Here is a 13,167-nt window from a genome sequence, read left to right on the forward strand (position 1 = left end):
TAGTGACTGCTCTGGGTTGTCTGTACGCCCGAAACCACGAAAGGCGTCCTCTGGGAAGCAGGTAACCTGGCCAGTGCAGGTGCAACTCCAAACTGTCTGCCAGAGTCTCGCTCCACTTCATAATCTGTTGTGGGGGCTGGAGACGAGCTTTTCTGCTGCTCCTCTACCCATAAGAAATTCTTTTAAGAGAAATCCTCCTGCTTTGAAATAAATAAGTTGTCTATAAGAAATATTTTTAGGTGCTTATATAAGGAGATGATGCCTTTTACCTGCTGCTTAGAGATGTCCAGTTACGCAGACAGAAGTGCAGCTCTGAGGGGAGGATGGGTGAGGGAGGAGGGTGCTTTTGGAGTCAGGGTCTGGCCAGAAAAACGGCGGAAGCCGTGCGGGCAGGAGGCTGGCAGTCAGTCCAAGGAGACGCAGGAGGCCCAGCCCGCTCCTTCCCGGCTTCGTGTGCCTCCTGCCGACTTTGGTACCCTTGTTCCCTGGCTTTAGCCCAGGGCATCCTGGCACATCTTGATCCGAATCTGAATTCTGCCACCTACTGATGTGTGGCTTTGAGACAGTTATTTAACTTTTCTGAATCTTTTCTTTTCCCTGTAAAAATACAGAGAATTAAAACCTTTCTCACAGAATTGATGTTGAAGTAAAATGTGCAGTACTCAGGAAAAGTACCCAATTGTCATATTTCAGTCAGCAGTTTTTAGGGTCATTGTTTGCAGAGTGGTGGATTCAGTAGTTACTTACAATAAAACTTTAAGCTGGTTTTTTTTTACCAGTGAGAATTTTTAAAATTAAAAGTACTAACTATTTTCAAAGTTGCTAAGGGACTAGATCTTAATTGTCCGCACCATAGAAAAGAAATTTTAAGTATGTGACATGATGGAGGCCTTAGCCAATGCCACCGTGGTAATTGTATTGTGATATGTAAATGGATCGAATCACCGTTTTTATCCCTTAAATTTACACGTTATATGTTGTTTATATATCAGTGAAAATAAATTTAAAACAACAACCATAACACAATATAACTTGTGAATTTTATTTTTCTCAGAATTTCTTGAACAGAATCATTGACAAGATTTTCCAGGCTGGTTTCACCAATAACCAGGCGTCCGTAAAGTATTACATAGAATGGATTATTATACTGATTCTCCATAAATTTCCTCAGTTTCTTCCGAAGTTCTGGGATTGTTTTTCTTACGTAAGTAAAAGAGATTTTTCATATTTTTTAAAATTAAGAAAAGATGTGGGCTGTACTGGGCGGCTTGTTTCGCTTTAGTTTGTTGTTTTTTGACCCTCAGTTGCCCTGGCCCAGGTAGTGACATCCTGAGTTGTGTTTTGCAAGATCTGAGTTAATTTGAGAGACAGAGCCCTGGCTTCGTGAGCATGCCAGCATTTTCATCTAAGAGCTCTTCAGTTCCAACAGGAAGAGGCTTTTGTTCCTAAGAAGTAGGGGAAGTAGGTGCCTTCACACTGTCACTTACAAGCAGTGTCTTTGTTTGATCTTAGAAACAGGAGCGAGGAAGTGTATGTGCAGCCCTTACGTTTAAAGAAGTTTTCAGTAGGGGAATTTCAGGCATAACCCAGGTAGAGGGCCTGGAAAGGAAGCCCTCTCACCTGACCAAAAACAGACTTCAGTTCATTTCATTCGTATTTCATCTGTGCCCTCATCCCACCCCACCTCCGCCCCCCAACATTTCCTGGATCTTGAAAACATTTTTAAGGAGTTGATACTAAGATTGGTGATAGAGTTTACAATGCAGGTGTCCTGACAAATAACAGATTGTTTCTAAACACCAGCTCTGTTGTCCCAAGTTCACGCTTCCCTTTGTGACCCTCCTACATTGTACGAAAACAGAGACACTTTCCTCCAAGGGCCTCCTTTCTGTGTCTTCTCCTGTTTAGGAGACGGAATGGTGTTTGTATTTCCTTTACCGGTGTCTTCTTTATTCTTAAACTTTGAGAATGAATGATCTTTGCCATCCTCTCTTGCTCTACTGAAACCACTGTGGGGCACGCATGCTCAGGACGCACACGCTGAGGGTTTCCTGTGCAGACGCAGATCACCTCTCTCCTTCCCTTTGCCTGTCTCACGTCCCAGCAGCTGTTCACGCTGCTGGCTGCCTTCCCCGCAGCTGGCTGTCCCTGCCGTGGGATGCCCATCCTGGGATGCCCATCGTCTCTGGTCCTATCCTGTGTTTGCTTGCTTTCCTGGTTTTGCCTTAAGAATCATTGTTTAGCGCTGTGCTCCTGTCTTCATGCCCTGGCTGTAACCCCGTCCCTGCTGGCTCACTGCGTCTCCAGCCCCTCCCCATGTTGTCAGCTTCACCCCAGGTACAACTGAACTGGTGGCATCTCTCCCTAAACTGGCTCCCTTCCTGCTGACTTTCATTCTCCAGACCAATAGCAGCAGCGTCCTCCACCGTGAAAGACGGTGGTCTTTACCTTTTACTAATGCGGAAACGCATTCCTTTTCACCCCCCGGGGTTCCCCTCCTGACCCTTCTCTCCTCCTCTTCGTGTCCATGTAATGAAGAAAAATATCCCGGCAATTTTTCTGGAGTTGCCTCTCAGACCTGTTGCTTACTAATTACGTTCTGCCTGCTCTCCCGTGGATCAGGCTGGCTCTGTGGACTCCTAAGCCTCCTAACTCTCTGTCCCCAGTAATTCAGCTGTTCTCTCTGCTGCTCAGCTCAGTCTCTCACTTTCCATAAAGAGCTTTCAGACTTTGTAAGTTCTCTTCGGGTCCTCTCCTGTGGACATCAGTCTGGGTTTTTCATTGTTAGCAACTAAAACAACTTCGGCCGATTGAGTCAAAAAGCGACTGAGGACAAGCAGGGAGGAGGGAGTGGGCAGCTTGCAGGATGCCCACCATGCGACCAGCTGCAGAATCGGGCTGGAAGAATAGGCAGGAGTGGGGTGGGGTGGGGGTGGCCTCTGGGACCACAGCTCCGGGTGCGCCAGGGGCTGGTTCACCGGGGACAGTGCTCCAGCCCCCGGACGTGAGGCGCTGTCCCAGCCAGGCCCCAGCCTCTGCCACTTGGGTGGAGGTGCGGCCTCGGTGGGCTCACCTTCCTAGGTTACAAGTTCTCAATTCAGAATTTGGGGTTGGTGTCTTTTGATCTCATATCCCCCCCAGGCCTCTGCTGCTCCCTCCTGGGCCCTGCAGTGTCAGCGCGGCCACAGGAAACCTTGAATGACTTTTGTTTATCTGACTTTTTTTCAGGGTGAAGAAAACCTTAAAACAAGCATTTGTACATTTTTAGCAGTTTTGTCACATTTGAACATCATTACTCAAAATATTCCAGAAAAGGTAAGTGTAATTTGTAAGAAGAGTTTAAACTCAACTATTAAAATAGAATTTTATATATTGGCACTAATTTTTGTAAATGTAGCATATTCCATATGTTTTTTGCAGTTTCCCCCTTCCCTTCCACTGCCCTTGAGATGCACGTACTGAGACATGAGTGCACAGTGAGGTGCTGCAACTTGCACACACATGCACTGAGGTATATTCTCTATCTCCACACCCACTGATGGGCAAGTTTTGATGATATGATTGTTAATTTTTTGAAAGTATTTCAATATGATTGTTTAAGCAGGACTCCCTCATTGCACTTAACTGTCCTTGACAGACGCTGTTATTTAACAAATGCTCATGCAGAGAAACTTAGGGTCAGGTATTGAAAGCTGCTAGGTAACTGAAGGCTGAGGTAATGACTCATCATTGGAGTGTGGAGGCCAGTTCTCTCCCAGGTTCAGAGCAGTTTCTTTAGTGGATTACTAGACAAGTAGAGATCTTAGCTAATTCTGGTTAATCACTGTGGCAACTGAAGAATTTAGGAAAACCTGCCAGATTTAGAGCTAGATTCTGTATCGTTGAATCCGTGGAGAAGATACTGATAGTTGTGAACTTTAGGAGAAACTAAGTATATGAAATAAGTATTGTGTAGTGTTGAAAATGAAATAAAAATACAGGGGGAAAAGGCTTCCTAGAATTTCTTAAAGCGTTCTTGCCTTCAAACAGTGGTAACAGATTTAGTTAACGTATTTCATCAATCCTAAACAGACTCTTCTCCCCACCACCTGTTAACCTCGAAAATCATGATAATCCTAAAATTGAGGGCGTCTTACAGTGTCTGCCAGCCAGGTGGCAGTGTGCCAGTGACAGGCTCTGGTAAGCTCAAGGCGGCTCTCCAGCCGGTGACACTGAGGGCTGTTGTCATGTTTTAAATGCGTGCAGAGAGAAATGTGCTTACAGTCTGTTGAGAGAGGTAATAGATACACTGCACTGTTGCCGGCAGCGGGCGGCAGGTGGGGTGTGTGTTGGGGGGGGGGGGCGGCCCAGAGACAGAGATAGAGACAGAGAGATGGAGAGAGCACGAGTTCGGGATCAGTTTAGACAGATTCTGAAAATGAACCCATCTTAGGAGATGTTCCCTTAGATCTGGTATAAACAATAAGGTAATTTTCCATTAAGCCCTTTCTGTACTTGCTACTAGATATTTTAGATTTATTTTTAATTTTGAAAACATCTAAAAAAGGAATGCTGATTAATGGAGTAGAATAATCTCAAGTTCAACATCTTCTGGGAAAAATCTAAATTGGGAACCTCACCTAAGTGATGTTTACTTTGTTAGTCTCTCCATTTCTAATTTGTAAAGACCATGGGTGCTTGATAAATGTGTTCTTATTTGAAGACTTCTTGGGAACAGTCATTTGAGACTTGCCCTTTTCCTCAGAGTGTGCTCCTGTGTTACTTAACCTGTCTGTGGGATCTGTGCTGAGTAGTCAGATAAGGTGCAGACTGTTGTCAAATGGCACAAGTCAGAGTTCTAAATGCTCCGTGGAAATTCAAAGAAAGGAGGGACCCTTTCTTAACTGCACTCAGTTCAGCAGACACAGAGGGTGTTGCTGCTGTTCGACGCAGACTCAGCTGCCGTCCTGAAAGGTGCTGTGTCCCCTGGCCAGGCAGAGCAGCACAGGCGGAACCAATGGGTTTGGCGTGGGAGTCACAGGAGCGTATCCCCACTGAGGATTGCCGTGGATTTTTCACTTACTATTAATATATACCCAGCATCCAGATCTTGGTTTCTAATACCATTCTCTAATGGAAGGAACCAGGGCTCCTTGGAGAAATGGCAGATTCTAGAACTGGAGCAGAAAATATACAAGATAAACCTACAGCGTCTTGTAGTGCCAGGAAGTCAGGAAACTATACACACAGAGACATACAGACACACAGCAATACACAGACATGCACACACATACAGACACATACGTACAAACAGACATGTACAGACAAAGACACAGACACACACACAGACACACACATACGGACATATGCACACATACAAACAGACATACACAAAGATACAGACACACAAACACAGACACATGCACACACACATATAGACACACACACACACACACGGGGCAGGAGTCAACTGAAAGGGCTCCCAGTGCCTGAAGCAGCCTGAGCAACGACATAAGTAAAGTAATGCTGGATTACAGCCAGAGGATAAGGTATCTGAGTCCATACTGATAAAAATAAGTGATTGAATAAGTAACTAATAAATCAGAGATGACAGACTCCACGTAATCTATGTAGGCTCTCACCCTCAAGGACGTCCTTCTGGAGAGGAGGGGGGGCTTCACAGTGGGGAACCTGCAACGATGATGTCAGGTTGGCGGTGTGTCCCCTCAATGTGCCGTGACTGATGAAAACGACCTCTGTGGTCTCCCTCCCAGAGCACCATGGCCCCAGTGGAATCATGAGGAAAACATCCCCAAACCCAGTAAGGGGGCCGTCTACAGATCCCTGACCACAGTGCCTCAGACCCTACAAGGTCCTCACAGACAAGGACAGTCTGAGAAGCTGTCACAGAGGAAGGTTGGGGACACGGCAACTAGATGGGACATGTCCTGGCTGAAGTGCAGGGCAGGAAAAGGACACTAGTAAGACAGGAAGGCTGGATAAAGCACAGGCTGGGCATGGAGGCTGTAAGGGGTGGTGAGAAACCTGAAGGGGCCGTACCCCGCCCCGGTCTGCCTGCAGTGCCCTGCGCGTGATGTGGATGGAACGCTGCCTACCTTTGTGAGTAACGGAGGTGCCGCGTCCTCTGTGAAAGGCAGTTTCTTTCCTCGGAGTCTGCGTCCCTCCTGTTTGTGCTAGTTTCAGGTGCGCGGTGCAGTGCTTTGACATTTGTGTATCGCCCACTGCACTCCCCGCACCGTCTAGCCGTCTGTCCCGGGCAGTTACCGCACCATCGTCAGCTCTCTTCCTCTTCACCTTCCCGTGCATCCCCACCCCTCCTCCCTGCTTCTCTGTCTGTTTTCCTTTCTGTTTTGTTTTGTTTTAGATCCACATATAAGGGAATCATACGGTATTTGTCTTGACCTGTTTCACTGAGCACACGACCCTCTGGGGCCATCCACGCTGTTGCTGTGGCAGAGTCTCGTTCCCTCTTTATGGCTGGGTCGTATTCCGTTGTATACGCACCTCTTTACCCACTCGTCTGTCAGGGGCACAAGGCTGCTTCCATGTCTTGACTGTTGCAGAGAACACTGCAGTGAACACGGGTGCGTGTAGTTTTTCAGATTAGTGTTTTTGTTTTCTTTGGATAAATACCCAGAAGTGGAGTTGCTGGTGTATGGCAGCTCTAGTTTTAGTGTTTTGAGGACCCTCCACACTTTTCACAGTGGCCACACCATCGTTGGCCCTTCTTTATACCTGCCAGGTTTGGGATCAGAATATTTTTAGTGCTTCCTGTTACAAAGCATGATACTAGACTATGGAGAAACGGGTGGGCAAGACAGCTCTGTGTAGAGGGGCATGCAGACCAAAGGTGGTGCGTGCCCAGTGTAGCAGAGACCTAGAGACAGTGAAGAGTCAGCGGCAGGTGAAAGGGTGCGCGGCAAGGTCAAGGATGTGGGGGACACGCATTTGACTGGAGGCAAAGTGAGCAGGTCCAGTTCCAGGGAGGGGCCTTGTGAGCCACCAGGGAGGCTCCAGTACTCGAGAGAATGAGCCCTAGAGCCAGGCAGACCAGGGTTCAGATCTTAGGTTCACTTCCTATGTGGTGTGTAAACTTGGTCAAGTGAGTTAATATTTTTAAAACTCTCCTTTTTGCATCTCATGGTGTGTGACCTAGAGCAAGTGCTGTGTCTGAGGAGTTAGCACTTTATCTAAGGGCCCTACGAGGTGCCGCAGAGTTTTCACTGGAACGTGAGTGACACTGGATTGGGGTGTTATGGGTACAGGTGTGGAGCTGGGCGTTGGGTGTTGTGGGCGGGGCATTGGAACTGGGTGTTGGGTGTTGTGGGCGGGGCTGTGGAGCTGGGTATTGGGTGTTGAGGGTGCGGATGTGGAACTGGGGTTGGGTGTTGAGGGTGTGGGTGTGGAGCTGGGTGTTGGGTGTTGTGGGTGTGGAGCTGGGCGTTGGGTGTTGAGGGTACAGGTGTGGAGTTGGATGTTGGGTGTTGAGGGTGCAGGAGTGGAGCTGGGTGTTGGGTGTTGTGGGTGTGGAGCTGGGTGTTGGGTGTTGAGGGTGCAGGTGTGGAGTTGGGTGTTGAGGGTGCAGGAGTGGAGCTGGGTGTTGGGCGTTGTGGGTGTGGAGCTGGGTCTTGGGTGTTGAGGGTGCAGGTGTGGAGCTGGGTCTTGGGTGTTGTGGGTGTGGAGCTGGGTCTTGGGTGTTGAGGGTGTGGAGCTGGGTCTTGGGTGTTGAGGGTGCAGGTGTGGAGCTGGGTGTTGGGTGTTGAGGGTCCTCACTTAAAGTGGGGTGCCAAGGGCAGGAGCCAGGGACCCCGGCACTTTGAGGACAGAGGAGGGGAGGGAGGATCACCACAGGGCCGGGAGCACAGTCCTTGGAAACCTCCTTAGGGAGACAGGCCGGGAAGGCCGTCAGATGAGGACCTGCCCTAACCCCCAGGGTGTGGCAGCAAGCGTTGTGACGGTGTGAATTCACTGCAGTGATGCTGAGGGAAGAGGTGGGCCAGGAGGGGAGTAGAGGCAGATGTGCGGGGTCAGAGGTCGGAGTGCCCGATTTAAGATTTTACAGGTTTTGTGACAAGGTCTGGGTGTGGCTTTGGCAGAGAAAGGTGGGTTATGATTTTCACATGGTGATGGGGAAGGAACCACCTGGAAGTCACACCCAGGACGGGGGCAGTGCACCCGCTCTAGTGGTGTGGGACCGTGGGAGTGATGGTGAAGGGCCTGAGAGCATGTGTGGAAGAGCTTCCGAGGGTTAGGAGGGAGGAGAGCAGTGAGGGCGGCCAGGGGAGGAAGCGGATGTCCTCTTGGGAGACGATGGAGGGAGCAGGGAGGAGCAGCAGAGTTCAAGTCCGGACACTAAGCAGAGACCCTACAGGTGGACCGAGCAGGGGAGGTGCTGCAGCATTGTGAGTGCAGGGGCTGGAGTATGGGGGTGCTGCAGCATTGTGAGTGCAGGGGCTGGAATATGGGGGCGCTGCAGCATTGTGAGTGCAGGGGCTGGAGTATGGGGGCGCTGCAGCATTGTGAGTGCAGGGGCTGGAGTATGGGGGCGCTGCAGCATTAGGAGTGAGTGCAGGGGCTGGAGTATGGGGGTGCTGCAGCATTAGGAGTGAGTGCAGGGGCTGGAGTATGGGGGCGCTGCAGCATTAGGAGTGAGTGCAGGGGCTGGAGTGTGGGGGTGCTGCAGCATTGTGAGTGAACACAAAGCAGTGGGAGGATGCTTTGATTTCACAGTGATGTCAGGTTTACCTTGTCCTCGGTCATTGAATCGGGGGTCAGGTGGCCCATATGAAGGACTCTCCTCCTGTCTTTTCAGAAACTCGTCCTGAAGCAGGCCCTGGTCATCGTGCTGCGGTGGGGCTTCAGTCACAACTTCAGTGTCCGCCTGTATGCACTTGTGGCTCTTAAGAAAATCTGGGGCATGTGTAAGACGATGCAGGTGGCAGAACTGGACGCGTTGACATCTGTGATCGAATCCAGTCTTAATCAGGTGGAAAGCGCGCATGGATCGGGGTAAGGAACGGTAACCGGCAGGCAGTTCTTCCAGTGGCACAGGGCGGCTTGCAGATGGTGCCCGTCTCGGCTCCCCTGACCTCACGCAGAGCACAGAGCCGGTGAGGCAGAGCGGGCGCCGCCCACCGCGTGACGTGCAGTTTAGTTACAGTTCAGATTGTTGGCAGCTCCGCTTGACCTTCTAAAACGCTGCTGTGGATGGAGCGTCCTGCATGGCCCTGTACCTTATAAAGCCCCCTCGGGGAAAGTCACCCCACACAGGTGTCTGCTGGTGTTGGACCTAGTTCCTCACCTCCAAGTTGTTGTTGTTTTACTGCATTAATATTACTGATCATCACCGTCCAGGAAATGCAGAGCCTTACACATTGCAGAGACCCAGGCAGCTTGAGTCCACAAAAGGTCTTTCTTTACACTCAAAGGCACTTACTGATTTATGGAAACCAGTGAGCAGGTAGAGGTGTTTTCTTTTTTTTCCAATGTTACATATTCATTTACAAATTTAATGTTAAATGTGTAAATGCTCTTTCACTTGAATCACATTTATGATCATGTGTTTTAAATTATAAAACACTCAAACCTTAGGGAAAACAGGGCATGACAGTTTAGATGCATATATATGAAGTCTTCATTGCCATAGACTGTTACTTTATAAGTTTAATGTTTTTTTAATAAGGATATTTTTCCATTGCTTTTCAGAGAGAGTGTGGGGGGCTGAAATGTCGATGTGAGAGACACATCAATTGGTGCGTGTCCTTGGCCAGAATTGAATCTGGGCCCCTTCACACCGTGGGCCCATGCTCTAACCACTGAGCCAGCACGGCCAGGGCTGTTTAATTTTCAAAGATGGGATTTTAGCACACTTATTTCTCTGAACAGAAAAATAAAAGGAAGCTTGATACTGACATTCTGAAATACGCATTTCTCTCCCCAGAATCCTTTTCCTTCAAAGGAATTCCTCCTCCCACTGGGTTATTTTTTTCATAGACGACATGATACTGACAGTCCAGCTGTGTTAGCCGAATTTTTGAGATTCTAGCATAAAGGTTTGACTGATCTCTGTGAATTGCCAATACACTTGGAGATGATGGTATTGTAACTAAAGGAAAAGTTTCCTTAGCATGTTACATCGTTTTGGTTTTCAAGTACATTCGCAAAGCAATCGTGAGGGTGAGAATGCAGCTCATTTGGTTTCATTTAAAGCAGCTAGAATTCTCGATCTTTTTCAAGTGACCACCAGTGTCTCCTTCCTTTTTGGTGTGGGCTGTGTACATATTAATATTTTTCAGGGAGCATTTGTATTGTGTAGTGAGCCAGACTCAAACTGCATAAGTTGTTCCAAATCATACTTTAATGTACAATTAGTGAAGTTATGCTTCTGTTTGACAGCACACGCTGATCCCTCTGAATGCTTGGGTCTGAGTCAGAGGCCAGTGACGGCCCAGTGACGGCCCAGTGACGGTTGCTCCCAGGACTCGGCCTGTCTTTGGTGGAGGGGCCGAGGGCACAGACGGGTTTTGACCATGCGGATAGGCTTGTGTGTCAGTGTGTACTTCCCTCCAGGAGCAGATTGTGACTTACTGTTCAGTGTTGAGGTGTTTTAGTTGCTTGTTGATTCTGCTCAGAATTCTTGGTAGCTGTGTTTTGATTTCTAAGAACAGTGGGCTCAGCTCATATTTTTTATTAAGCAATGAAACACCCTTTTGAGAAATAACTTTTCTTTTTCAAATGCTAGTACCAGGTAGGAGATAAAACCATAAGAATAGGTAAGCCTGCTGGGAAGCAGTTCTTGGAACGCCGACGTCCTCAGCAGTGGCTTTGCGACAGGCTCAGCCACAGGGAGGCAGGCAGGTGAAGTTTCTGTGTTCCTGGACTCCACAGTCAGGTGGAGACGGGCATTAAATAAATAATCACACCGATTAAGAAAGGTCTGAATCACGGCGAGTCCTCTGAGGGAAAGTCGGGGTTGTGGTGAGAACGTGCGGACTGTTTACTCTGGACCGGTTTGTTGCAGCCCACACTACAGGGAGAGCGGAAGCAGGCAATGGAGAATGGAGGAAGTGATTTCCAGGCAAAGGAGACAGTGTGTGGGACCCATGGAGGCTGGAGGCGTGGCCCTGCTCCCAGGTGACATAGCAGGTGACTGAGGAGGGAGCAGGGCAGCAGGAACCCGGGCAGGGCAGACAGTTGGAGGCTACTATTGAGTGAACTGGGGAAACCTCGGAGTTCAGACTCTAGATTGGCATCAGCCAGTTTCCTTTTGCAGTTTTAAACGAGTGAGGAGCAGATGAGAGGCAGGCAGGAGGGGGCAGTGGCGGGTTAGGTTAGCGGGAGGGAATGGGGCGGAGGAGCGCACAGGTTGGAGGGAAGGCCAAGTGAGAGCCTGAAGGCGCCCCTGGGACTTGGAGCAGTTTCAACAGTGCCGTCGGTCGGAGGGCAGAACCAAATTAAAGTGGGTCAAAGAGTGGTGGGAAGTATGTTCACCTTTGTTAAATCTGGTGATGGGTTCATTGGTGTCTTGTTTTCTTTGTTTGAATGTTTGAAATACTTCGTCTTTAATTTTTACAAACGGGCGACAAGGTGGGTGAAACACAGCCAGGCTGTGCAGATAATTCTCCAGCGACTTCCCTGTAAGTGGGAAGGACAGCAGTTGGTGGTGGGTGTGCCATCAGAGGAGGGCTTTAGTTTCGTTTTTGGTAACCTTTGTGTTTGAAGGTTATCAGTTGGTGAACTGAACAGTGGGGACGGGTCCCACAGAAACAAGACCTGCTGTCCCTCCCTCTCCCCACCAAAACTGTTCCTCCCGAAGACGGGCGTTTTCTACCAACAGCGTTCCAGTGTGGGGCTGTGCCTTCGTCATTTCCGAGTCCCGACTAAAGAACCCTTGGATAAGGGTCCATTTTGCTTTTCAAAGTTAGACATAAAGCTCTTTGGAGTGGGCCAGAGGAAAGGCTAGAGAAGACGAGAAATTTTGAAGGAAGGATGTGGAGCGGAGTCCAAGGGGGAATCTAGAGCACACCCTGGGGTGCTGTCCTTCGAAGAGAGACTGTTGAGAGCAAAGGGAAAAGAGGACAGGTGTGTGGGGCGGTCGTAGGTCCGTCCCTTGCCTGTGAGATGGGAGCATGGTCGCCTGCCCGCTGGTGGCGAGTCTGCTGACACCAGGGGTGAGGGGCTGGGACCTGGGGCGTGGCCACAGGAGAGGGACCCTGCCAGGAAAGTGAAGCTGCTTACTTAGCTTTTGGCTTGCGGATTATGAATTTAAACTGAAACCTGCCAGGCATGCTGAATTTTCACCCTTGCCTCTTTTGCCTTTTAAAACTTGACAGATGTGTTAAGAATTCAAGACCTACTCACATTAAATTTGTCTGGTTTATGAAAACTGGTGACAGTTGGCTCCATGTTGCCTATCTTCAGAGTGGAAAACAGGATGTTAGTCATGGTTTTCTCTCCTGAAAAAGGTGTTTACTGGCAGAGACTTAAGGACTCCAACCCAGATTTCTTATAGAGTTCCCCTTTAGAGGTCCCTTTCCCAGGCATTTGAGGCTGTTCCCATTGTCCTCAGTTGCCCATCACGTTGGCTGGAGCACAGGCCTCTGCACACCCCGCTAGACTGACCCCCACACTGTAAGTGAGGACCTGGCTTCCATTCCTGTGAATCATTCATTCTTTGTTCTATGACTTTTGACAGAGTTTTTTTGTCAGTTTTTGTGTTTCATTTCAAAAGGTCAAATGTTGTGTCAATTTTCAAAGTATGCTGGTCTTGGAGATAGATGTGTATAAATCTTAGGATAAAATTCACAAAATTTCTGATCTTTCTAAATTCTGCAGCACCTCTGTAAGGTACCTGACTTCTCCCCTTACCTTGTCTGCACCTCATACCTGATTTTCAATCCTTAGGAATGCCAAGAAGAACTGGCAACGCATCCAAGACCATTTCTTTTTTGCAACATTTCACCCACTTGAGGATTACTGTCTGGAGGTGAGCAGAGCCTGTCACATGCACACACTCTCCCGTACTCAACCCCACGCTTCCTTTTGGCAGAGTTGTTGGAGGGTTACGATGAGCTTTCCTTTCCCCTTGCTCGCTTCACCTGAACACCTGAAGTGCCGAGTTTAACTGTCCTTTATGCAGGTGACCTGCTTGCTTTCACTCCTAAGCAG

The 13,167-nt window shown here is 48.8% G+C and overlaps 1 protein-coding gene across 3 annotated transcripts in view; it reads left to right on the forward strand.

Annotated features, from left to right (window-relative positions):
• TARBP1 (tRNA guanosine 2 -O-methyltransferase TARBP1) overlaps positions 1-13,167 on the forward strand; it is a 54,988-nt gene that overhangs the window by 36,065 nt on the left and 5,756 nt on the right. For 2 of the 3 annotated variants that reach the window (XM_087828998.1, XM_087828997.1), the window contains exons 22-23: positions 1,055-1,204; positions 3,229-3,920. In XM_087828998.1, the coding sequence (XP_087685124.1) occupies positions 1,055-1,204; positions 3,229-3,462 (384 nt within the window). In that variant the 3' untranslated portion in view covers positions 3,463-3,920. Of the gene's footprint in view, positions 1-1,054; positions 1,205-3,228; positions 3,921-8,812; positions 9,010-12,903; positions 12,986-13,167 lie in introns of those variants that run through there. The other variant, XM_087828999.1, reaches the window with a different exon arrangement.

Source organism: Miniopterus natalensis, chromosome 21 (genome assembly GCF_054644295.1).
Source record: "Miniopterus natalensis isolate mMinNat1 chromosome 21, mMinNat1.hap1, whole genome shotgun sequence".
NCBI lineage: Eukaryota > Metazoa > Chordata > Mammalia > Chiroptera > Miniopteridae > Miniopterus > Miniopterus natalensis.